Below are 26,895 nucleotides of genomic sequence, written 5' to 3' on the forward strand. Positions count from 1 at the left end.
TTAACAATTGGCTACCAGAGAGCTGGTTCAAGCTGGCCTCTGCACACTCCTTGCTAGAAGTATCATAAAGGTTTAATGTAGGTATCACCTAAACAGAGGGGTGTGGGGGTTTTTTAGGGGGAACCTACAGATTCTAAGACGTGGGAAGAGTAACCGTTCTAAAGAAATTTATTATTTTATTATTCACAACAGGATCTACATATGTCTAACAAAGAGTGAGAGAGACTGGCTTCAGAAATTAAGAGTAGGCGTCAGATCTTGTCACTGACACATACTGGCTTTGTGACCTGGGGCAAAGTCACAAATCTGCCCTTGCCACCAATCAGCTTTCATGTTCTTTTATTCTACTCAGTTGGGGTTAAGTGACTTGCCCAGGGTCATACTCCTAGGAAGTATCTAAGGCCAGATTTGAACCCAGGTCCTCCTGACTCCAGGGCTGGTGCTCTATTCACTGCAGCACTAGCTACCCCTACCAATTGGCTTTCAAAGATTAACAGTTATACATCAAGTGCCAATTTGCATTGGTGAAAAGAGTTTCCACACTGAGCGTTCCTTATGCCAATGGAATCACAAGGTCTGTCCAAAAAAAGCTGCAGTGACATGTGGCACATTTTTCAGTCTACAAAAGCAGTAAATTAATTTATTCATGGACCAACCCACACTCCACCCCTCTCAGGGCATCTTTGGAACCTTTGGTGTAGTCCAGTGCTGTCACTGGGAGGGGATGATCAGGGCTTAACTCCAGAATGCTAACAATGGGTGAACCTAGGCACTGGAGGCTACAGTTGGGGGGACAAAGAAAAGTGAAAATTCGAGGAATTTCACCCTCGAGGAATTGACTATTTTCCCCTCTTCTGTCTCATCCACTCCATGCTCCAATTATAAGAGGGGAAGGGTTTTAGTCAAGGACTATAATAACTATAACAAATCCCATTTCAACCAACTAATTAACGAGCATTTATTTTCTGCTACAGCAGGAAATTTAACAAGTAGTTCTTTCCAGCATTGTGCCAGGCACTGACCTAGGTGTCAAGTGATTTCAGGGAGTTGACATTTTTTCAGAGCAGACACCATGTGCACATGGAAGTACCTGACCAATAAATTCAAGATAAATGCAAAGATACCAGATAATTTGGAGGAGGCCGCTGAGTAGTTGGGGAGATTGGAAAGGAGCCCTCATCAGAAGGGTGTGCTAAGGCTGACCTCTGAATCTGGGCTATTGGGGAGGTTCCAGCCAAGTGCTAGACAATCACTCCCTAGGAGCAGACCATCAACCATGACAGAGACAGAGCGGGGGTCACCTGGCTCCGAGGTTAGATGAAGGCAGGTGAGCGCTCCCAACCTTACCCATAGTTACCAGCAGGGGCGGGGCATTGGGGTCTCATTGCAGCCGACTTTCTCTGAAGCCAGGATCAGGTGATGGTCTCTCTGCTCCAGCAACCATCTGAAATCCCACTGACCCCCCCGGAGAGCCTCGAGGGAGAGCATCAGGAAGATCTCATGCAGACCCGAAGGGCCACGGGTTCCCCACCCCCACAAAGTGTGAGTACTTGGCGGGCATGGGGCCCCGGGGCCACTCCCCCACTTTGAGTGACTGTGGGAACTGGGAAGAGCTCCAAATTTGGAATCAACCTGACTTCAAATCCCAGCTCTTGTTATCTGTGTGTCCTTGGCCAAGTCCTTTCCTCTCTCCAAACCTCAGAGACTTCCTGAGTAAAATAAAGGGGCTGGACTCAATGGCTTCTGAGGTCTCTTCCAACACTGGCTCTATGATTCTATAAGTCACTTAGCCTCAGTTTCTTCATCTGTAAAATGAGAGTGTTGGACTCAATGGGCTCTTCCATCTCTAGAGCTATTATTTCAAAGTCACTTACCCTACCTGGGCCTCGGTTTCCCCATCTGTAAAATGAGAGGGTTGGACTCAATGGCCTGGAGGATCCTTTCTATGATGATGATCAGTTAGTTACTTCATAAGGATCAGGGGTAACCATCTGGGCAGCACTTAGCAGAGCAAAAAGCCTTATACCAACGCCAGCAATTATTGTCACATAATGATAGATCACAGAACGTCAGACCTAGACGGGACCTCAGATGTCATCTGCTGTAAACCTGGCATTCGGGTGCAGAGGGGCATCGAGTCACTGGCAGATTCAGGACTAGTGTTCAGGGCCCACTGCATCTTGCAGGTGCTCCACCTTTCCATTCTTCTGGTCCTCCAGGGCATGCACAGGGGTCTCGCCCTAAGGCTGCCTCCTCCAGGCTGGCCTCCAGAGCCAGCAGGCCACTTCCCTCATCTCTCCTTCCTTTTCCAGGAGAACCCTGGCTTCAGCTGCCCTCCCTATCCCGGTGATGTCCAGCCGGAGCCGGAACCCTCAATCTCCTCCCTCAGCCCCAACCCTTCCTCCCCGTGCCCCGACCAGCTGCAGAGTCACTTCCCCCCTGGACCGGGCCAGACAGCATTCCGGCTCTCCCCGACGGAGAAGTACCAGGGCTTCGGTTATGAGGACGGGCCAGCAGCAGGGAGCCCAGGACGCTTCCTCAAAGGCAGCCGTGTCCCCTTCCACCCTTATAAACGGCAGTTCAACGAGGACGTTTTTCTCGAGGCGCACCCAGCCCTTGGCCTGGATGGACACTCCTTCAAGAGCCCGGGCTGCATGGAGACTTTTGAGGACGTGGCCAGCGCCGGGGACACTGAACCATTCGCTCCCAGCTTCTCGACAGAGGCCGCTGCCTGGTGCGATGGTCCCCACTATCCGAGCCAGGAGCACAGCCCACAAATGATGGTGAGTGAGAGACCACCTGCTCCCCGCTTCCCTTTGTCCTCTGCCTCATCTTCAGGCAACAACCCAACCAATGATCTTTGAGACCAACAGGCTCTGGGCTCCCTCTTTGTTTGGTCCACCACCACACCACCCAGGGCAAGTGTGAGCCAGGCCAGGACAGAGGGAGCTCTGCTTTAGACGTTCACTGGGGCTGTAAAGTCATCAGCTCCCAGCAGAACATTGAGGAGGAAGGGAAGGAAGGGGAGGAATGTCATGACCAGGTACAGGAAGGTGGGGGTTGTCAGGATAGGGAAGCTGGACAGCTTCCCAGCTATTCCTGAGTCAGGTCTCTATGGTGTGGTTTCATTATTTTTTGTTTGAAGTGTCATGAATCTCCAGCCTATCTGACACACCCATATGCAAATGTAGGCACAAAAACACATTCCACAAGCACAGAAGAAATCATTTTTAGTTTATCCCCATTTATTCGGGGGGGGGGGGTTTAGTCATTGGATGGGTCGCAATCAGCACTGATGGAGGAAGCCATGGCCTCAAGGAGTTCGCCAGTCCATGGATACATTGATGGGTATAAGGTTCTATCTAGCAAGAGAAGGGGTTTCAGGGTCATATAATCCTTTGTTTTACTGAGGAAACAGGTCTTCAAGAAGTGAATTGATTTGCTCAGGGTGGCAAGGAGTAGAGTTGGGATTCAAACCCAGGTCCTCTGGGCCATTATTTCCTTAACTGGCAAATGAAGAAGTTGACTCTAAGGTCTCTTCTAGTCCTCTAAGATCTCGAAGACCTCGAGATCCCCTCCAGTTTCCAATCCAAGGCTCTTTCCATACTATGGAAACCAAAACAGTCATACATGGGAATATACAATCGGGAATTGGCGTGAGCCACTGTTCTCAGAGGGGTCCCTGTAGCTTCCTGCTCAGTTTTCCAGCATATTCCCAGACTTACCTGGAAAGGGAACTTGGGAGATCAACTTGTCCATCCCCCGTCTCCAGGCAAGGTTTTTCCTAAGCTGCCCCAGAACCCTGAAGCTATCCAGAGAAGTCTTCCTGGCCTCCAAGCCATACCACTCCTAGCTATCAAAGACAGGAGGAGCAAATGCAAACTATGGTCCTAGGCATTCACTCCTTCTTGCCCATCCTTACTGAGTGAACTTACCCAAGGTTACCCAGGTTAGACGATAAGATCATAGCTCTAGGGTTGAAAGGAACCTCACAGGGCATCTAATCCAACTTTCTCATTTTACAGTGGAAGAAACTGAGGCCCAGGGAGGTGAAGTGATTTAGGATCCTAGTTCTAGAGTTGGAAAGAACCTCAAAAGCCACAGTGGATAGGCACAATGGCCCTGGAGTCAGGAAGACCTGAGTTCGAATCTGTCCTCAGACACTTACTGTATGACCGTGGGCAAGTCATTTAACTCTTGTTTGCCTCAGTTTCCCCATCTATAAAATGGGGATAATAGCAAATATACTGGGATATAAAATGGAGATCATATAAATTATATTATATAAGCAATATAAAAATGGGAATAATAAAGATTACCTCCCAGAGTTGTGGTGAAAACTAAATGAGATAAAATTTGCATATTGCTTAGCACAGTGCCTGGCACATAGTAGGCACTATATAAATGCTAACTCTTATTATCATTGTTAAGTCACTTGCCCAAAGACACTTAGGTAATAAGCACCAGGGGCAAGATTAGAACCCATGATCTCTGACTCCAGAACCAGAGTTCTTTCCACCATCCTATGGTGCCTCACTGCTTCATTGTGTGATCATCCTCCATCTTCATTTATTGACCTCCCACTGTCTTCTGTACATGACAGGGTCAGCAAAGATGAACAGGACATGGGCCTTGCCTTCAAGTTGCTAACAGACATTAGTAATAAAGGCAGCTGGGGCTAAGGGTCAGATGAGTGACACAAGGGCTATACAGGGCTATAGAGGGAGAAGCATTAAGCACTGAGGAGGTGGTGCTTCCATGGGGTCTGAAGAGGACAAGAAGGGAGACATTGTGGGACAACTTAGAAGTGTCTGTTTCAGCTTTCCTGAGATTGTTCCTGTGGTAAGGAAGTTAATGAGGGATGAGGGAAAGGGGAGGAGAGCTAACACTGGATCAGCCCTTCTGCCCATTTAAGTGAGTCTGTCCTCTCCTATGATAAAAATTATAGAAGAGGCAGCCTGGCTTAATCAGTAGGGAACCAACCTCAGAGTCCAGAAGACCCAGCTTTGTATCCTGCCTCTGACACCTACCGACAGAGTGACCCTAGACAAGTCACTTAAATTTCCAGTACTCTTGGTAATTCTCTGGTACAACAAGTTGCTAAGAAGGTACCAACCTGGGGGCAGCTAGAGGTGCAGTGGACAAAGCACTGGCCCTGGATTCAGGAGGACCTGAGTTCAAAACTGTCCTCAAACACTTGACACTTACTAGTTATGTGACCCTGGGCAAGTCATTTAGCCTTCATTGCCCCACAAAAAAGAAGGAGAAGCAGGTACCAACCTGCTTTAGTAGAGAACATTCCTTATGGCAATAAGTCATACATCTAATTCCCTCCCTCCTTCCAAAATAATAACTTCCATTTACATAGCTCTTTAAAGGATGCAAAACACTTTATGTACACATTATCTTGAGGCTCACAGCAACCCTCCAAGTACCACACAGTAGGTCTCTGAGTTAGGGATGAGGAAACTGAGGCTCAGATCATTTAAGTGACTTGCTCATTGTCACATGGCTAATATGCATCAGCATCAGGATTGGAGCCCAGCTCCTCCAAGCCCAGTATTCTATACATTTCTAAGGAGCTCATGGCTTCTCTGTTGCAATCCTGGAGCCAGTCCCTGCTCTGGCTACCTTTTGGTGTCCTGCTCTCTGGACATTTGGATTGGGAGGGCCTGAGGTACCCTGAGTCTCTCTCTGGTAGGGATCTGGGATTGGAGTCTCCTAAATCCACTTCCCCTTTGGGTTCTAAGAGATGGTAGCTGAGTGTTGGGCCTTTGTCTTTGATCCAGAGACCTCCTTGGCCCTTCCTCAGAGACTTTGTGGCCCTCACCAAGTCTGTGCATTTGGGGGCGTCTGTGGTTATGACTGACATCCTAGCCTCCTCTCTAGGGCAGTAGGGAAGACACCACGATGTAATGGAAAGATCCCAGGACTTGGAGTCATTCTGTCTCCCATAGCTGCATGACCTTGAGTAAGCCACATTCCTTCCCTGGACCTCCATTACTTCCTACGTCAAATGAGGGAGTTGTGCATTACAGCTCCAACATCCCTTGGTTCCATGATTCCCAAAGGCTGTTTCAGCTCCATTCTCATCTTTCCTCATTTCTCTGCCAACTACCAGGAGCAGAAGAGAAGAAATTGCAAAGGGTGATAGAGAAGAGCCAGGGAAGAAAAAGGATTTGACTGAGTTTGGTTTGGAATAAAGCACTGGTCCTTGGACATGGAACATTCTTTAGGTGCTTCTGGGAATGGAGATGGACCCCTTATACAGGATCATAGAGTTAAAAGAGACTTGAGAGGGGCAGCTAGGTGGTGTAGTGGATAAAGCACTGGCCTTGGATTCAGAAGGACCTGAGTTCAAATCAGGCCTCAGACACTTGACACGTACTAGCTGTATGACCTTGGGCAAGTCACTTAACCTTCATTGCCCTGCAAAAACAAAGAGACTTGAGAAGCCATCTGGTCCCATCGCCATGTTTTCCAGATGAGGAAACAAAGTCCCAGAAAGATTGTGGACTTGTTCAGAGTTGCCCAGATACTAATAAGTATCTGAGATGGGATTTGAGCCCAGGTTTTCCTCACTCCAAATTTGGTGCTCTGCTCACTAATTCCTGCTGCCTTCTAAGTATCTGTCCTGTTTCTTCTTCCAGCATGGGTCAGAGGTCAAACTCAAGCCACCCCCTATGGAGGGCCCACCTGGACTGTACTGTTACCAGCCTCAACACATGTACTGCCCCTCACAGCCCTTCCATCAGGTAGGTATAAAGGGCAGGGGTGAGCAGAGAGTTCTCATTGGGGACCAGGAGACAACATAGACACTGAATCTCAGTGTATGGACTAGTCAGGAGTTTTGCCCTCTTGGAATGCTCCAGGGAAAGGGAGGAGAATTTTCCAGGAGACAATGGAGCACAGGACCCTGGACATACTGGGGGTAGAAGCTGGTCTTCTTGGTCCTTTCTCAGGGTGACAAAGGAAGCAGCTACAGACCAAACCCTCAGATGCTCAACCTCATATGTAGGCTCCCGGGGACATGAAAAGCCCACTTGGCCATTTGTTCAGAGAGAATTTTTACCCCAACAGGTGGGATATTCTGCTCCAGTTATGAAATCCCCATTATGGGTTGATGGTCTCAGCCTCAGGAGAAGTCAAGCCAACAGAGCCAGGGACTGGAGTATGCACTCTAGGAGGAGAAAGATAGAAATGGAGCAATCTGTGGAGAAAGTTTGGGAAGGAGAGATTAAACTTTGTAGCTTAGTATTCAAGAAATGCAAAAGAATCAACTACATCCCTTACAAAACAAAAATGCTGGGAAAACTGGAAAGCAGAAATTGGGTTTAGACCTACATCTCACACTACATACCACAATGAGCTACTAATGCATACCTGATCTAAATATAAAAGTTCATTGCATAAACAAACCAGATGAAAAGGGAAGAAGTTACCTTTCACAAATATGGACACAAAAGTCCTTGACCAAATAAGAGATAGAGATGATGATAAAAGGTACTTAAAATTAAGGACTGGAGGACAGTGAGATGAGGAGAGTGTGGGGAAGTAAGGGAGGCACACAATATGATTTAAAAAAAGGGGGGGCAGCTAGGTGGCACAGTGGATAAAGCACTAGCCCTGGATTCAGGAGGACCTGAGTTCAAATCCGACCTCAGACACTTGATACTTACTAGCTGTGTGACCCTGGGCAAGTCACTTAACCCTCATTGCCCCCCATATAAAAAGAACACTAAACACTAGTGCAATCGATACTTGTGTTCTTATCCTAGATATGCCACTTATTCACTGTGTGACCTCAAGCAAATCGTTTCTCTCTGGGCCTGTTTTCTCCTGTGTAAAATAAGAGGGCTTGGTGAGATGGTCTCCAGTGTTTCTTCCAGCTCTGATGTTATATGAGAGAGGACCTTCTGATCTGTGCAACCTGGGGTGTGTCCATTAATCTCCTTGGTCCTCCTTGGTTTCCTGGTCTATAAAATAAGGGGTTGGGCTAGGTGGCCCCTTCCATCTCCAAATCTAGGAACCCTAACGCCTCTCCCTCCATTGCTCCAGTCCCTTCCAGCCTGTCCTCCTTTCCCAGATTTTCCCTCAGCCCGTGCTCCCATCCCTCTCGTCTCAAGCTCCACCCCCAGGGCCCGGGATGCCAAGTGATTACCCCACACTGGCATTGCCTGGATGGAGAAAATTTTTTTTAAATCCCCACATCATCGGAGGAGCTCAAACACTTCCCGGGAGTAGCCGGGCAAGACAGAGCAAGTGAAGTACCCTGCACCCATCTCCATCCACCTGCAGACTGGCACAAGGACAAGACTTGCCTGTAGAGCAGGTTTCATTCCCCTGCTCTCCAGCAGCATTTGCCCTGTTTGCAGTGAAAGCAGGAGTACCAGGTATAGACAAGTAGAAATATCCCCAACCAAAAGAGAAAGGGACTGAGGGAAACCTCAGACCACAGAATGCCAGGGCTGGAAAGGGCTTGCACGGCATCCGCTCTAGATGGAAAAAGGAGGCTAGAGGGAGAGCTTCACATGTCTGGCATTGGGACTAAGTCCCTACCAAGGGTTCAGCAATAGCCAGGCACCATCCTAATTGGGCCTCTGTTAGATGCCTCCAAAAGTCCAGTGTCTGCTTTGACTCCAACCCTGAACCAGAGAGCCCCTCCCTGAGCTTTATGGGCCCTGGGGTAGAGGGTGACTCAGCCCCAAGTTCCTTCCAGGTGACCTGAAAAGCTCGAGAGACAGGGAGCACCTTGGGGAGGTGAAGTCTCCCACCCCCCCCCATAAAAGGCCCGTCCCTGACACTTCACAGCCCTCACACGCTGCATAAAACCAGCCCCCTCCATCCCCACCCCATCCTTGCCACCACCTCCTGCCCTTCCAAGGAGCCACTGAAACTAATAAAAGGGCTAAGAAACTGATGAATGCCCAGGACCTGCCACTGCTAATGGCGATGGCCGCATTTCAAGGGCTACTGGCCTCCCCCAAGGCCAGAGAGGTGTGGGCGAGGGCCCAGAACAATGGGGAACAGGGAAGGGAATTGGGTGACTTAGGCAATAAGGAGGATGGCATTCCCCGTGGACAGTCCCTGCCACCCACCAGTCCAAGGACGGATCATGTCCACCATGAGTGACTGTAATCACCAAGGAACGTGTGGGACCAAATCAGCAAGAGGACTGTGAGCAAGCTGGGGACCCAGAAATGGATCCCAACATGCCCAAAGTGCCCCGGTAGAACAGAAGAGTGGTGGGTTTGTAGCCAGAGACCCTGGGTTAAAATCCCAGTTCTTCCATTTACTACCTTGTGTGGCCTTGGCAAAATGACTTTCCCCGCCCCAATCTAGACCTCACCTTCCTCATCTATAGAACCAAGAGGTTGGCTAGAAGACCTCTAAGGTCTCTTCCAGCTTGAAAGCTGTGATCTCATTCACTTCCTGAAAAACTTAGCCACGTTGTGATTAGAGGCCACCAAGTTAGTGAAAACAAATAAGGTGAAGGGGGAGCGAATCAACCAACAAGGAAATGAGGGACCCCCACATATGTGCTTCTCCCCCCCCCCATTCTTGATCGTAGGATCATAGATTAGAGCTGGAAAGATCTTCAGAGAAGCAACCTCCTGATTTTACAAATGGGGAAACCGAGGCACTAAGTGGTTAAATTGATTTACCCAGGGTCACATCACACAGAAAATACATCTTTCAAATCCAGCCTCAGACACTTACTAGCTGTGTGAGTGACCCTGGGCAAATCACTTAACCCTCATTGCCCTACAAAACAAAAAACAAAAGACAAAACACAGATAATACATCTGAGGTAGGAACCCAAGTCTTCCTGACTTCAAATCCAGTGCTCTATTCACTATAGCATCCTGCTTTTCTGATGTCATTCTCTAAATTTCAGTTCCTGCCTGAATCTTCTTTAGGCATTAGGCTAAAGGGCTTTTCTTTCCACAGTACTCCCCCGGAAATGGCAATTATCCAATGACCTACCTCCCATCCCCACACTATGCCTACCAGAGGATCGCCCCTCAAGCCAACATGGAGTCTCAGCAGCCTCTGTTCCCCAAGCCCATCTATTCATACAGGTAACCGCACCCTGATTCTCTTCCAGCTTAGGCAAAGAGCCTTCCCTCCCAATCCCCCTGTCCCCCAATTACTGCCTCTTTTCCCACTTACGCACTCAGACCCAACCCCTCTGTACTCAGGATGCTGTTAGGATGCAGTCAGGTGGGATGGAAAGAGCCCTAGACTAGGAGTGAGGAGACCCAGAAGGGAGATAGCGTTGGAGTGTGAGGCCCTGGTTTGGACACTTAACAGCTCGTGTGACCTTTGGTGATCCATTTCAACAATGAGCCTCATCTTGCCCTAGATGGACACTAAGAGCACTTCCATCCCTGGATCCTGTGATTCTAGCAATAGTTCTGCCACAGACTCGCTCATGAAGCTGGGCAAGTCACTTCCCCTCAATGGTTTCCAGTTTCCTACTCTGTAAAACCAGAAGTTGGACCTAGAGGAGGTACTGCAGGATATTGGAAAATTTGGAATTTAGAATCAGAGAACATAGACTCTGTGTGCCCTTAACCAAGTTACCTAACCTATCCAGGTCTTGTCTTCTCATCTGTAAAATGCTAAGGTTGACCCAGATGACCCTTAGGCTAAATCAATACCTCGGAGCTGCTCTAACACCATGTAAGAAATTATAATAGGTGTTCTACCCCTGTCCCCTTCCACTACACCCTCCCACCTCCAGCACTGGCTCTAGCTCTCAAATGATATAGAGTTGCCTAGGACAATGTTGGAGAGAAATAAGGTCAGATTTCACTGAATCTCAGAGTTAGAAAGGACCTCAGAACCCCAATGTCCAATCCAACCTGGAATTGACCAAAAATCTTATCTATAACATAGAATCCTGTGGGCATTAGGGATAACTGTTGTCAATCCCCACACCATAGGCATTAATTGATATTCCATCTTGTGGTTACAGGCTCTGGCTTTCATGGCTGATGGGTAGGGGCAATGGAGGAAGAGTATAAATTGGTTCTCTTTTTTTTTATTTGTCCTATTTCTTTTTTTTTAAGTAATAAACATTTTTATTTATAGTTTTGAGTTCCCATTTTTACCCCTCCTTCCCTCCCTCCCCTCCTCCCTCCCTGAGGCAGTAAGCAATCAGACATGGGTTGTACATGTATGATTATATAAATGTGTCCTATTTCTTTATCATTTTTCCCCAAGATTGTAAATAGTATTTTATTTCATTTTTTGCAATTACATGTAAAGAGTTTTCAACCTTCATTTCTGTAAGATTTTGAATTCCAAATTTTTCTCCCTCCCTCCTTCTTTTCCCTCCCCACTCCCGAAGACAGCCAGCAATCAGATACAGCTGACACAGTATACAGATTGGTTCTCTTAATGCCCATTACATCTCTGACACTTTCTTCCCTCTGTCACTCAACCTGAGCTCAGCTCTACCTTAATGCAGTGGGGAGGTATTATAATGGAAAGGGGCCCAGGAGACCCAGGGTCTAATTCCAGTTTTGCCACTTAACCTTGACCTTGGGCGATTCACTCCCCCCTGGAAGCTTCAGTTTCTTCCCCTGCCAAATGCATATGATGATGATAATAATACTTATCTTGCAGGATAGTAAATGGTAAAGCGTTACATAAATGCAAGCTATTATTACTGCTTTTGCTAATAACAGCCTAAGCCAGATGGAATTAGGAAGACCAACTGATGCCCAAAGAGCAGGGGATGCTCTCTAAAATAAAAATTGTTTTGACATCATTTGATGCTTGAGGTGATCCATCTATGTCCTGGCATTCTCCTGATGGCGTGGGGGCGGGGGGGGGGTGTCAAAATCTGGACAGTCATCTCCTAATAACTGCAAGAATCCCTCAGATGTCCAGTCTCCAAAAAGGCTCTGAGCAGTGTCACTTCCCCTTCATTTTTTAAAAACTGAGTTTTTATTGATGTCTTATGTTTTTACATTGCCCAAATTTCCCCCTGTATCCTTCCCCCTCCTGCCTCTCAGAGAGCCATTTCTTATAATAAATCATCTCCTTTCATTTTATCCTATAAGGAAGTAAATGTCAGATGTTTCTCCCTATTCTCCAGATGAGACAGATGAAGTCCAGAGAGGTTGTGAGTTGCCCAAGGTGACACATCACCGAAGCCACAGAACTGGGATAGATTTCCAGGCCTTCAGACTCCAGTCTGAAGCTTCACAAGCTGAATAGCAACTCAGTTCAATTCTCTTCATGAGACAAATATGAATTAAGCACCTACTATTCTGCTTCCCCATGCTGCTAGTGCCTTTCCTATGAGATAACTTCTCATCTACCCCATATATATATGTATATATGTGTATATATATATATGTGTGTATATATATGTGTGTGTATATATATGTATATATATATGTATATATATATATATATCTTGGGGGGGGGGTGCGGGGGGATGGGGTTGTTTGGTTTTGTTTGGTTGGTTTTTGTTTGTTTGGTTTTTTGCTGGGCTATGAGGGTAAAATGACTTACCCAGGGTCACACAGCTAGTAAGTGTCAAGTGTCTAAGGCTAGATTTGAACTCGGGTCCTCCTGAATCCAGGGGCAGTGCTTTATCCACTGTGCTACCTAGCTGCCCCCAACAAGCATTTATTAAGTACTTACTATGTGTTAGGCACTATACTAAATGCTGGGGATACAAAGAATGGCAAAAGCATGGCCCCTGCCCTCAAGCAACTCCCATTCTAAAAGGGGATACAACCTGCAAATATCTGTAAACATACAAGATATATATGGGAGGGACAGCTAGGTGGTGCAGTGGATAAAGCTTTGCCCCTGGATTCAGGAGGATTTGAGTTCAAATCTAGCCTCAGACACTTGACACTTACTAGCTGTGTGACCCTGGGCAAGTCACTCAACCCTCATTACCCTGAAAAAACAAACAAACAAACAACAAATGCTTGTTGACTAACTTGTCAGAAAAAGCACAGGTGATGGAGAGGTGGAAATGAAACAGTTGGGGGCAGCTAGGTGGTGCAGTGGATAAAGCACCAGCCCTGGATTCAGGAGGACCTGAATTCAAATCCAGCCTCAGACACTTGACACTAGCTGTGTGACCCTGGGCAAGTCGCTTAACTCCCATTGCCCCACAAAAAAAAGAAAGAAAGAAAGAAAGAAAGAAAATGAAACAGTCCCCGCACTCAAGGAGTTTATATTCTATGGGAATGCTTGCCACTAAGTAGGGCTCAAGAAGGGTAGTGTAAAAGGGCGGACTTAAAGAGGTCTCTCTCTATTCCTTCAGCATCCTCATCTTCATGGCCCTCAAGAACAGCAAAACCGGCAGCCTTCCGGTCAGTGAGATCTACAATTTTATGACTGAACACTTCCCTTATTTCAAGGTAAGCCTGACCATGTGCTTGCTTGACTTTGACATTCCCCAAGCCTAGGTCTCCCTGAGCTCATTCTCTAAGAACACTTTACTCTCCTAACTAGGAGGTAGGGACCCAGTGCCTCAGTTACCCAACCTAGCTAGATCCAGGAACTGAAAGCAAGGAAGCACATTTTCTACCATTTCCATCCTCTTCCTCCTCATCCCTTGGACAATGTTCAAATTCCTGATGTCATCAAAGGGGCCTCTGTTAGACCTTGTTCCAGCTCCAGGTCTCCCCAGATGGGGAAATGGGGAGAAGAGAGAGGGTGAGATGCTCAGAGCAGGCAACATCTAGGTTAGAGAAAGAACCTCCTTTTTCGGGGACAAGGATAAGAAGTCCCAAGAAAGGAAAGGTTTTCCCCACAGCTCTCAATCTTCACCCTCTCCACAAACAGGACCCTTGGCAACTTGGGAGGGAAGATCATTAAGAGCTTAAGGAATTTGGTTGGGAGACGGTTGTGAAAGATGCCACGGAATGCCAGGTTAGTGGCACCAATCTCCTTTTCTAGAAGGAGATAATGATCTCTTGTGGGTGGCAGGGGTACAGTCCTGCCTGGAGGCAGGGCCATGGACTTAATGTCTTTAGAGGCCCTTCCAAACCCAGGAACATGCCTACCCTACCAGCCACCTGGAGAACTGAGCTTACAATATTAGTGAAGGAGCTTTGAAAAAACAAAACAAAACAAAAACAAAAACAACAGGTTTTATTCTGGTGGGAGGGACAAGATTCTCTCTAGATGAGGAAACAGAACAGATACAATAAATCCCTTGCCCAGAGTCACCCTGAAAGTTACAGATAGAAACTGGGTTAGAATTTAGGACCATGGCCAAGCTCATGAGTTGCTTTGATGGGCAAGCCTCCTTTCCATAATCCACTAGCCCCAATCCACTAGCACCTCCTGACCTAGTCACATGTCTCTGTCCCAGGTACTCAATAGTTTCTCACTGAGAGGACCCATCATGGGAGAAAACTAATAGGCCAAGCTCCTCTCTCCCAGGTCCTTCTTCCCTCCTCCCATATTCCCCCATAACTCCCAGGGGCCTGTATCTCAGCAAGGAACTAGGAGCTGTCCCATAAGCCAAGAGTCAGAAGCGCCCTTCCCACCTCCCCAACCACATGTCCTTGACTCACAGAGTTCCTGTCTTTGAGACGAAGCCCCCATCCTCACAATCCCTCTGCTCTTTTCTGTTCCACAAGGGAGAAATTCCTTTATTTAGGGAGTCAACCAAAACATCCAGCCAGAAGTGCTGACTTAGGGCTCAGTCCTCTTAGGCACAGATTACTCTTGATTCGTTCCTTGTAGCACGGATAATCCAAAATCATAGATAACAACAACAGGCACTCTTCCATCTGCCATTATTACGGAGTTTCTAACCCCCTTCAAGAGATTCGCTTTCCTAACGTTTTTAAGTGAATGTTCAAATGATTGTTGTTCAGTTGTATCATTCATGTCCGACTCTTTATGACCCCATTTGTGGTTTTCTTGGCAAAGATACTGCAGAACTTTGCCATTTCCTTCTCCGGCTCATTCAAATAAGCACCTGTTAACTTGGGGAAGGGGGGTGGGGGTGGGGGGAGGGCTGGCCTGATAATAAAAACAAACAAAACCCAAGAACCACAGAGTATTCCTAGAGTTTTTTAAAAACCTCCAGATCCCAGTGAGGCCCTTCTGGAAAGTCCTGCAGGGATAATAATAGCAGAGAGCTTCCAGAGTCCCCCTGGAGCTACCTGGTCCATATCATCATCTGCAAGAAAAAAGGATCCTACATCCACCCCTCCTTAGGCGACTGAGGAGCTCTCCCCCACCCCCACCCCATCCCCCACTATACAGTTCAACAGTGTAGTGGAAAGTCAGGCAGACTCAGTTCTGACTCAAACTTACTGTTGTGTGACCCTGGGCAAATAAATCACTTAATATCTTGGTGTTCTAGGCAACTGTCTAAAAAAATTATCAAGTGCAGAGGAGGTGCTGACTTGCTTTGGTAGAGGGAGTTTCCTCACCTGGGAGTTCCCTACAGCAAGGAAATCAGAAGGCTCATCCCTGTCCCTTACTTCTCTCAAAGCCTACTCAAGGGGCAGGGGCAGAGAAGCAAGTGGGCGGCTGTCTGTCAAACTTGGGTCCGAAAGAAGCCAGGTCACTGGGGGGTGGGGGTGGGGGCAAAGTGCCCCCTCCCAAGCCCACCACACTTTCATCAGCCTCCCCCAGGAAGCCCGGAGCTCTCCACCCTGACTCCCATCTTGATGCCTCCTCCTCCCCTCCCCTCCCCCCCAGCCCTCTCTTCCCAGCCCATCTTGCTGGCTTAATTATTTTTACTAGGAGACATGTAATCCCTGTTTTATAGGGTTGGAAATAGAAGAGGTTAGACGGCTTTTTTTTTTCTTCCAGTTGTTGTTCTTAGCCAGTTACATCACTTTCTGCTACGTTTACCTTTGACTTAAGGGAGAAAACATCTTTCAGGTTGAGGATGGAGAAATCAGAGGACTCTGGCTCCAGAGCTGGAAGAGACCTCAGAGGCCAGCTGGTCCAACCCCTTCATTGTATAGAGGAGGAAACTGAGGCCCAGGGAGGTGAAGTCTTAGGCTCCTAGGTCTACAACTGGCTGTCTAGTCCAACCTTCTCATTGTACAGAGAAAGAAACTGAGGCCCATTCAGAAGCCATCTAGACATGCTCTCTTATTTTACAAGTGAGAAAAATGAGGTCCAGTGACTTGTCTAAGGTCACACAGGCAGTAAACCTCAGAGGTGGGATTGAAGACAATTCTTCCCACTCCAGAGCCAACTCCTATCCCACACTGTCTCCCCAGTCCAGATGGGCAAAGATAGAGCAAGATGGCGGAAGGTGAGGGCAGACCAAAGATGCTCATGTCAATTACCAAGGAGTAATACCCCGATCAAAGAAGACATGTTGGGCGACTGTCCCATCGATCCAAGAAGCCAAACATTGCCCTCAACAACAATCCTGATCTCATGCTAGGTGGGGTAGAGGGCATAACCTGGTATGAGTTTTCCAAGGGACTTCGAGTTCCTTCTAAAGGACTGAAGACAGGGGCAAAAGGGGGTGAGGAATGTCTGGCCAAGAGAAGAAAGGCTTCCATATCCCTGGCCAAAATGGTACGAGACAACATGACACTGTGGAAAAGAGAGTTAGAAGGGGGGAGGGAGCGTCAAATGACCTAGTTTGAATCCTGGCTCTGCTAAAAACTGAACTTGGGTCACCAAGTCACTCCCCCCTCTCTAGACTCAATTTTCCTAGCTATAAAATGACTAAATGACTTCTAAAGTTTCTTCCAGCTCTAGATTTAAGGTCCCATGATTTTACGGTAAATAACATGACATTGGTTGGTCTAATTCATGGATTCTTTACTTTTTGTATTTCACGGACCCCTTGGGCAGTCTGATGCAGCCTATAAACCCCACTCCCAGAATATTTTTTTAAAATTCATAATTAAATAAAATAATAAAATTTACCTAGAGGTTAGGGAAAATAAAGATGTAATCTCTTTTTCCCAGCCAAGTCCGTGGACCCCCTGAAATCTATTCATGAAGCCCTTGGGGATCTAAGGGCCCTAGTTTAGAACTTCCTGCTCTTAAAAACTTCATTCATGCTTGTTTTCTCTACACATCCAGCCTCCCCTTCCCAGAGAAAGGGTTCCAGATAAAGTCAACCCCAAAGCTACCTGGGATCCCTCTGTTCAGCCCCCATCCCATTCTTACCCCCAATATCTTTCAAGGATTGTGGTTCCCTACAGATGGGATTTTTCTGGATGAAATGGGGTAGGTTAGAGGGGTGGGGGAAAGGGACAAAGGGAAGGTGATAGAGCAGTGAGATAAGCCAGAGAACTGTTAGATGGGGGGGCAGGGAGAGAATACATGCAAAGGAGGCAAGGTGGGAGAAGGGCAGGGGACTATTCACTTTACCCCGTGGTTGTTTACCAGATGTTCTGCCTTTCCCCAGAGGGAAGGGAGGAGTAGGAAGGGGAGAAAGTGAATCTGGGATGTCCTGAGTCCCGAATGACAAGGGGCGCTGTCTCTCTCCCTGGCAGGGACTCAGCAAGGCCACTGGAGATAATTGTTGGATCCAACCGTCCCTTCTCCAAACAGGAAGAGCCAGGGCCCCCAGCAAAGGGACTGGGGGTGGAGAGCTGCTCAGGCATCCCCCAGTCACCAGTTTATGGGACTGTAAAAGGGTACAGCGCCCATTAACACACTAACCATCTTCCGGATGGCTAATTGATGATACTGCAAGGGGACGGTCCTATTGGGGGCTGAGAATAAATACCAAGGAGGTGAATCAGTTTCCCAACAACCTCTTCCCCTTTCCCTAAGGACTTCAGGAGATCATCTCAGCTGGACCCCTGCCTCTGGGGGTGGGTCCTTGGATCAGTTCTCAGTCTCTTTCCTTAGCCCCTCCCCCCACCAAAGGGGAAAAAAAATCCCTGACTCCTCAGGGCCTTTGGGGCCTCTGGAGGGCCTCGCTGTGGCTCCAGACAGCTCAGCCCTCCGAGGGCTCAGCCAGGACTCACATCCTACCCCTGCAGGTGGCGGAGGAGCCTGGAAAGGCCGAGCCCGCCCCAACACCCCCGCCCCAACTGGCCCAGGAAAGGTGCCCAGAGACACTGCCAACCTGTAACATGGAGCAAAGGAGGCCGCTGGCCTGCTTCACTCTGGCTTTGATTGCGAATGATTAAGCCCTCATGTTCTCCCCTGGAGCAAGGAGGGAGTGGTGATTCCTCATTAAGCAGGAACTGCTGCTTAAAAGCAAAGGGTGAGGACGAAGTGGGGGTGGGACCCAGGCTACGGGAGGCTGCCAGAAGCCAGGGGAGATTTCTAGGGCCTCTGCCTCCAAGGCTGCCCTTTGGGGACGCTCCCAAGGCAGCCCCTTCCTCTGAGTGCCTGAGCAAAGAAAGGAAACCGAGGCAGGGAGCCCTGGGTCCTCCCCTCCCCCCACAGACACACACACACACACCCCTCCCTCTCCCCACACTGAGTCAGCCTAATGGTTTTTACAGGCCCCCGTGTGCCCAATTATGATTGCGGTGACATGACAAGACATAATGGGTGTTTATTCTGCTGGCAGAGGCGCCCCCAGCCTGCTTGTTTGCCTCAGTTTGGGGGAGGGGACATACACACACACACACACACACACACGCAGTGGCTCACAGATACTCACAGAAGCCGGGGGAGGGCACAAAACCAGATTCACACAAACTCTTACATAGCGTGCTTCGTTGGAAAGAAAAAAAAACAATGTATTTGGATTTAGATGTCCTGGATTCAAATCTCAATTCTGTCACTTAATAGCTGTGTGACTCTGAATAAGTCACTTGACCTCTGTGGGCCTCAGTTTCCTCAGCTGTAAAATAAGGGGGTTGGAACAAGATGACCTCTGATATCTCCTCCAACTGTAGCCCTGTGGCAGATTGGCTCCCCGAGAGCCACCCAGGACTCTAGCTATGGTCCTGTCTCTTGCGCATAGTTGCCCAGAGAGTTCAGTGTTAGGTTGAGGAGGGGAAGGGGATTTCCTGTGTTGACTTCTCTGGGCTGCTTTAAGGTCCCTGAAGGGGGTGAGGCTGAGAAGCCTGGGTCTCGAGATGGGACAGAGCTCAAAGATTTCTTACCTGTCTCTTTCCCTTGGCTCCCACAGACGGCCCCAGACGGCTGGAAGAATTCGGTCCGACACAACCTGTCCCTCAACAAGTGCTTTGAGAAAGTGGAGAACAAATCAGGCAGCTCGTCCCGCAAGGGCTGCCTGTGGGCCCTCAATCCAGCCAAGATCGACAAGATGCAGGAGGAACTACAAAAGTGGAAAAGGAAAGACCCCATCGCTGTTCGAAAGAGCATGGCCAAGCCCGGTGAGTCTGGGGCACAACAGCAGGAGGAGAGAGAACAGCTGGAAAGGACTGAGTGGTGGGGATGGAGGCTGAGTGATGAAAATGGAGGCTGAGTGCTAGGGATGAAGGCTGTAATGAAAATGGAGGCTGAGTGGGGCGGCTAGATAGCACAGTGGATAAAGCACCGGCCCTGGATTCAGGAGTACCTGAGTTCAAATCTGGCCTCGGACACTTGACGCTAGCTGTGTGACCCTGGGCAAGTCACTTAACCCCCATTGCCCCGCAAAAAAAAAAAAAAAATGGAGACTGAGTAATGGGAATGGAAAGTCTGAATGATGAAAATAGAAGTTGAATGTTGGGAATGGAGATTCTAAGTGATGAAAATAAAGTCTGAGTGATGGGGAAGGAGGCTGAGTGATGAAGAGAGAGGTTGAGTGGTGAGGATGAAGGTTGAATTTGGGAATGGAGAATCTGAGGGATGAAAATGGAGGTCGAATGTTGGTAAAGAAGGCTGAATGTTGGGAATGGAGAGTCTGAGTGATGAAAACAGAGGCTAAGTGGTAGGGATAGAGGCTGTAATGAAAATGGAGGCTGAAAAATGGGAATGGAAAGTCTGAATGATGAAAATGGAGGCTGAGTGATGGGGACAGAGGATGAATTTGGGGAATGGATGTAATGAAAATGGAGGCTGAATGATGAGGATAGAGGCTGAGTAATGTGACTCTAGGGACTTGAGTGATGAGATTGGAAGCTAAGAGATAAAGATGATGGGGTTGAGTGATGGGAGTGAAGTTGGAATGATAGAGATGATGGAAGCCTAATGATGGGAATGGAGGCTAAGTAATGGGAATAAGGATTGAGCACTAGGTGTGGGTCTATACACTGAAGGCTAGGAGAGAGTGAAGGAAATGGAGGCTAAGGAATGAGAGTGAGAAGTGCTGAGTAAAGGAGATAATAGAGCTAAGGAATGAGGACAAGGTGTGGAGACTGAGTGATAAACTGATAGCTACATTCCAAGAACAAGAGTTCAAGGCCAGACATGGGGGCTAAGTGCCAAACACGGGACTTGGGGATTGATTGCTAGGTTGGAGCTGAACGGGTTTCTCTCTTTGTATTGGTCCTTCCAGAAGAACTGGACACACTCATCGGTGACAAGAGTGAGAAACTTCGATCTCCTCTGATGCCCTGCCCACCCCAGGGGCTGACCAGCTCAGGCCCTGCCAGACCCATGGCGTTGTGTGACCCAGCCAACCCCACTGCTATTCCCCAGACCCTCCACTCACTGCATCCGGCACCAGGCCCCATCCACGCCAAGAACCCCATGACAGGCCTACTCGGGGGCCACCCCCCCTCCTGCTATCCGCAGAGCTACCCACATCTCTCACCAGCCTTGGCCCAACCGGGGGTGCCACAAACCTTATTCCCACCTTCAGATGGGCATGGGGAGCTCCGGGCCCAGTCAGGCACCCCTCAGGACTCTCCTTTGCCTGCCCACACTCCACCCAGCCATAGCATGAAGATGTTATCAGAACCCTCCCCAGCCAGAACAATGCAGGACACCCTTATGCCAGAAGGAGACCTCAGCACCGACATTGACACCATCAATCCCTCCCTCACTGACTTTGACTTCCAGGGTAAGCACCACCCCTTCCCCAAAGAAATCACAACTGGGGAGACAAAGGTAAAGAGAGGAGGGGAAGTTCAGGGATCTCCAAATAAGTTTTTTTTCAAGGTTCTCTGGGTAATATGAAGGTATGCAAATCACAACCATTTAATAAACATTTACAAAATGCCTACTATGTGTAGGGCATGTGCTAGAATTGGAGAAGATAGAAAGATGTATATTTAAGGAGTTTACAATCTAGCAGGGGGACAAGGGACAGCTAGGTGGCACAGTGCATAGAACCTGGAGTCAGGAAGACTCATCTTTCTGAGTTCAAATCCAGCCTCAGACACTCAGTAGCTGTATGACCCTGGACAAGTCACTTCACCCCATTTGCCTCGATTTCCTCATCTCTCAAATGAGCTGGAGAAGGCAATGGCAAACCACTCCAGTATCTCTGCCGAGAAAATCCTAAATGGGATCATGAAGAGTCAGACGTGGTTGAAACGACTGCACAACAACAAAATGGGGAAAGGACACACACACACAAAACCAAGATACTATTGTGGTGCCTGAAAGAAAAACTCCGAGACAATCATCAGTCAAAAGATTATTTTCCTTGCAATGCAAGTGAAATGTCCAGAGAGTATTTCTCTGAGTACCAACAGGTTCAACTAGTTTTTTCTACAGAACTTCCTTCTTATAGAAAAGCAGCAAAATCAGGAGAGATGCCCCCTCTATTTTGATCTGCTACCATTTTGTTCTAACAAGGCACAGTTTTACTAACACGATACAGAAGAGCTCATGGGAGTCAACATATTCTCATGTTAAGAAACATCAGAAAAGATAGGAGTAAAAACATTCTCATCATTAAGAAACTCCATTCATAGGGCAGCTAGGTGGCGCAGTGGATAGAGCACTGGCCCTGGAGTCAGGAGGACCTGAGTTCAAATCCGGCTTCAGACACTTGACACTTACTAGCTGTGTGACCCTGGGCAAGTCACTTAACCCCAATTGCCTCACCCCCCCAAAAAAAGGGGAAAAAAAAGAAACTTCATTCATAAGATATGTTGTTGTGGTTCAGTTGCTCCCAACTCTCTGCAAAACCATTTAGGCTTTTCTTGGCAGAGATACTGGAGTGGTTTGTCACTTCCTTCTCCAGCCCATTTTACAAATGAGAAAACTGAGGCAAACTGGAATAAGTGACTTGTCCAGGGTCACACAGCTAGCAAGTGGTTGAGGTCAAATTTGAACTCAAGTCTTCCTGACTCTAGTACTGGTGCTCTATCCACCGTACCATCTAGTTGTCACCTAACTGCCCCTGGGGCCATATTTGAACTCAGGTCTTCCTAACTCCAGGCCTGGTACTCTATCCACTATGTCACCTAGCTGCCTTTCATAAGATAGAAATGGTATGGATAAACACACACATACACATATACATATACATACATATATGCATATATATCCTTAGATAAAGATATGTCATTATATCTTTAATAAGATATATGGTCCAGATAATTAAAGCAAGAAACTGCTGCTATATGATATAGGCAATTAATTACGTATAATTGAAAAAGGAGCCAGATCCAGGGTCCAGGGTGTTTTCCCGCAGAGAGGCATTGTTCTTTTTCGCTTTCCCAGCAGAGCTATGATTGCTTAATACCCAGATGGCATCAGCTGGGTTCAAAGTTAACCAAACTCCATTTCAATGTAGGAGAAAACTTGGTAAGATAAGAGAGGTCCCAAGGAAGTGACATGTGAGGGCCCAAGGAGCAAAGATCGTTTCTGCTGGGAATCTAGAGGAAGGTTTTCTTGGAGGAGGGTCATTTGAGCTGAATCTTGAAGGATTAGCACAAATTCCATGGGATTCCGTGGGGCTGAAAGCCCCAGGAACCATTTTTGTTCACTCTTTCCCAGTCTATGGAGTCTCCTCCTTGGTAGGAAAAAAAATAGGAGTCAGTTCTGCCTTTTCTCCATGGCTCCTTATCATCATCATCATCCCACGCATCCCAAGGAGGGTTGAGACAAGGGATAGTAGATGAGGCACCAGACTTGACATCAGGAAAACCCAGCTACAAATCCCAACTCAGACACTTAATAGCTGTGTAACCTTGAGCAAGTGACTTGACTCCCCTGGGCCTCCATTTCTTTATCTGTTTTTTGGGGGGGTTGTGGGGTTTTGTGGGGGGTTTTGTTTTTGTTTTGTGAGTCAATGAGGGTTAAGTGACTTGCCCAGGGTCACACAGCTAGTAAGTGTCAAGTGTCTGAGGCCAGATTCGAACTCAGTTCCTCCTGAATCCAGGGCCAGTGCTCTATCCACTCTGCCACCTAGCTGCCCCTTCCATTTCCTTATCTGTAAGATTTGAGGGTTAGACGCAGTGGCATCTGAGTTTCCTTCTAGCCTCAGATCTATAATTCGGTTCCTCCATCAATCAATCTACAATCAAGTGCCAAGTGATCATGTCGTGGGCTCTGTGCTAAAGATACAGATGCAACTATAGTTTTAAAAACCAGATTCTGAGAAGGGGTCTCTAGGTTTCACCAGACCTCCAAAGGGGTCCATAAGGTTAAAAAAAAAAAAGGTTTAGGGGCAGCTAGGTGGCGCAGTGGATAGAGCACCGGCCTTGGATTCAGTAGGACCTGAGTTCAAATCTGGCCTCAGACACTTGACATTTACTAGCTGTGTGACCCTGGGCAAGTCACTTAACCCCCATTGCCCCACAAAAAAAAAAAAAAAAAAAGGTTTAGAATCTCTCCTCTGGATCCACAACTTGGTAGTGGTTAATACAGAGGAAAGAGGGAACATGGTCACTCAGGGTTGTTAAGGAAGCCAATCCATGCCCTCAGGAATCTCTCTCTCTCTCTAGAATGGGGAGGCCTGGTTCTTGCCTCCAAGTCAGTCAACAAGCATTTACCAGTTTACCACATGGCAGATACCGTGCAAAGTGCTGAGGATAGACAGATCGAAACAACCAACCAACCAAAAAAAACCATGATCTCAAGGAATTTATAGGCTAATGGAGGGGGCAACAAGCAAATCCTACCTACAAGATAGCCACAGGCTAAGTGGGAGGCACCAACAGTGGCCAAGCCCACCAAGGTGTCTTGCAGAAGGTGGGATTTGAGCTGAGTCTTGAAGCTCTCCCTCTCAAGAGGAGACGCAGTCCCTGCTCTCAGGGAATTCTCTGTATGATGAGATTCTATTCCTAGCCTCAGGAAGCCCAAGAGGGAGACAAGATTCCTGGACACTAGATTTGAAATCCAGAGGACCTGGGTTCAAATCCCACCTTTGCCCCTTAGCAACTGTGTGACTGAATACATCGCTCTGGGCTTCAGTTTGCCCCCTCCCAGCCCCCAGCCCCAGGCTTCGGTTTCTTTATCTGTAAAATGAAGGCACTCTCTTCCTGCTATGACATTCGGCAATCCTATGATCTGCCCATCATAGTAGAAAGTAGTGGGAACAGACAGAACCTTCAAGAAGTTTGCCTTATAACAAAGGGACCAGAATGGGTAAACAGCACTCTCCCAGAAGTAAGGGTAGAATGAGGAGCAATAGGCTAGCAGGGCTTACCTGCTTAATGTCCAGCAAGTCCTGCCCTCCAGGAGAGTTAATTCCCACAGTGATTAAATTCATACGGGGGCAGCTAGGTGGTGCAGTGGATAGAGCACTGGCCCTGGAGTCAGGAGGACCTGAGTTCAAATCCAGCCTCAGACACTTGACACTTACTAGCTGTGTGACCCTGGGCAAGTCACTTAACCTCAATTGCCTCACACACACACACCCCCCAAAAAAACAGAACAAATTCATACAGCATCTACACGTCTCCTCAAAGCCCACAGGATGGTGGGGGAATGTCAGAAACTTGCTTAGGAACTAAGGGGCAAGTGAGGTAGGATTTGTCATTCACTCTGGTTAGTCTGCAAAGAGAGGCAGCTTGGCTTAGACCAAGGCATCGAACTCAATTAGGAAGGAGAGCTGTTAAACCATATAGGAGGGGGGCAGCTAGATGGCGCAGTGGATAGAGCACCGGCCCTGGAGTCAGGAGGACCTGAGTTCAAATCCGGCCTCAGACACTTAATACTTAACTAGCTGTGTGACCCTGGGCAAGTCACTTAACCCCAATTGCCTCACTAAAAAAAACCAAACAAACAAACCATATAGGAGGATCCCTGTCTGTGCAGGTTAACTTCGAAAAACACATATTAACATCATCTATGTTCTATTGTATTTTATTGATTTTGTTAAATATTTCCCAATTACATTTTGATCTGATTTTCACTGTATGTACTCAGGGGACCGAAAGGCAGCCAGTGAGTGGGCCAAGTGCTTGATGCCTCAGATGTAATAGAGAGAGGGCTGGATTCGGAGTTCAGAAGAGCTGAGGTTGAATTCTGTCTCTGATACCAATTACGTGACCTTGGTCAAGTCGCTGAGCCTCAGTTTCCTTAGGAGTAAAATAGGAATAAAAATACCTGTGTTAAGGCATGTTCATACATCAGAGAGAGGACCTTTTGTGATGTCAGGAAGCCTTGAATCTGTGTGACCCTGGGCAAGTCACTTACTTTTCAGTGTCCTGTTAATTCTCTAACATTTTTTGTTTGGTTTTTTTGAGGGGCAATGAGGGTTAAGTGACTTGCTCAGGGTCACACAGCTAGTAAGTGTCAAGTGTCTGAGGCTGGATTTGAACTCAGGTCCTTCTGAATCCAAGGCTAGTGCTTTATCCACTGCACCACCTAGCTGCCCCCTCTAACATTTTAAGTTATAGCTCAGCTGGTCATTTCCATTGCTGGAGAGAGTTTTCACACCTGGAGTTCCCTAGCCCTCAAAATCACAAGTTTAAAACCCCTTTCTCCACTCAAAAAAAAAAAAAGAAAGAAAGAAAGGGGAAAAAAAGAATGAACAAAGGAGGTGACCCACAAGACAATCTCCAAACCAGTTCAAGAGATTCTTGGCAAATGGAATCAAGCAGAAATCCTCTTTGCTAACATTTAGATGGCCTCGTGCAAAGCACCGCGCTCACAGGCTCGCATCTGATGCTCCCGATAACCCTGGGAGGTTTGTGCTAATATTATCCCCATTTTTCAGATGAGCAAACTTCAGAAAGGCTCACTCAGGGCCAGAGTGTTGGATTCAGAGAGTACATTTATTTGGGCACAGGGGTATGAAAGTCTAGTAAAGGCAAGAGCCTATTGAGGAGCTTTCCGTTCCCCATTTTTTTTTACCAGACCTGTGATTTCATGGGTATAGGGAGCCTCCAGGGAGGAATTCCCTTTATCGATCTGCTCTGTGATTTAAAGTTTTGTTATTTCTCCTTCCAGGAAACCTCTGGGAGGAGTTGAAGGATGACAGCCTGGCCCTAGACCCCCTGGTGCTGGTCACATCATCCCCCGTGCCATCCCACTGCTTCCCATCCCATTGCCTGGCAGGGTCCGGGGGCAGTAGCAGCGAGCTAAGCCTGCAGGGCAATGGCGCCCCCAGCGGACTGAGTGACCTGCACCTCACTACTTTCTACTCAGCCTTAATGGAGCTGGACCCCGTGGCCCCAGCCTATCTGAACTCCAGTTCCAAGCCCATGGGACTAGTGTAAGCCTGGGGAGGCCAAGGCCACTCCTGCAGATCACAGCATCTCCCAGGGGCCAGCTCTCTGTCTGGGAAGAACCAGCCATCAATGCCTCTATCACCTTTCCCCCTATGGAGGAAGGAAAAAAGGCTCCTCCCTCCCCTCAAAAAAAAAAAAAAAAAAAGGAAACCCCTCCCCCCCCAAAAAAAGCAACCTGACTTTGTTTTTTAGGAGAGAGGCCTGGAAATCAAGGGGCCTTTTCCGCCTTCTCTGGTCCTGCTCTGCCGACACCGTCCTTAACCCTCAAACATTTCTGTAGCTTCTGACTTAGGGGCCTGAGAGCACCCCTTCTCTGCCAGTAACTTCATCTCTCAGGGCCCCACATAGCTTTCTAAGGTTCTTGAGTTGCAAATCAGGTGCCATCTACACTGGTGGGGAAGGGGATTGTGTCTTCCCTGAGTCCCAA

At 47.8% G+C, this 26,895-nt stretch overlaps 1 protein-coding gene across 1 annotated transcript; it reads left to right on the forward strand.

Annotated features, from left to right (window-relative positions):
• The first annotated feature begins 1,419 nt into the window (after window positions 1-1,419).
• LOC122726305 (forkhead box protein N1-like) lies at window positions 1,420-26,456 on the forward strand. The gene is made up of 8 exons (XM_043963958.1): window positions 1,420-1,542; window positions 2,313-2,783; window positions 6,651-6,755; window positions 9,952-10,082; window positions 13,301-13,397; window positions 19,076-19,283; window positions 20,390-20,896; window positions 26,188-26,456. Exons 1-8 carry the CDS (start codon window positions 1,420-1,422, stop codon window positions 26,454-26,456), a joined length of 1,911 nt encoding a protein of 636 aa, XP_043819893.1.
• The last annotated feature ends 439 nt before the right edge of the window (window positions 26,457-26,895 follow it).

The sequence above is a fragment of the Dromiciops gliroides genome, chromosome 4, assembly GCF_019393635.1.
Source record: "Dromiciops gliroides isolate mDroGli1 chromosome 4, mDroGli1.pri, whole genome shotgun sequence".
NCBI classification, from domain to species: domain Eukaryota; kingdom Metazoa; phylum Chordata; class Mammalia; order Microbiotheria; family Microbiotheriidae; genus Dromiciops; species Dromiciops gliroides.

Bases quoted from the DNA above. Each gene is read 5' to 3' on its own strand.
- LOC122726305 (XM_043963958.1), top strand. From the start codon at position 1,420: ATGGTCTCTCTGCTCCAGCAACCATCTGAAATCCCACTGACCCCCCCG. The intron at 6,756-9,951 runs GTAGGTATAAAG...TTCTTTCCACAG, and splicing joins CCTCACAGCCCTTCCATCAG to TACTCCCCCGGAAATGGCAA. The intron at 20,897-26,187 runs GTAAGCACCACC...TTCTCCTTCCAG, and splicing joins CACTGACTTTGACTTCCAGG to GAAACCTCTGGGAGGAGTTG.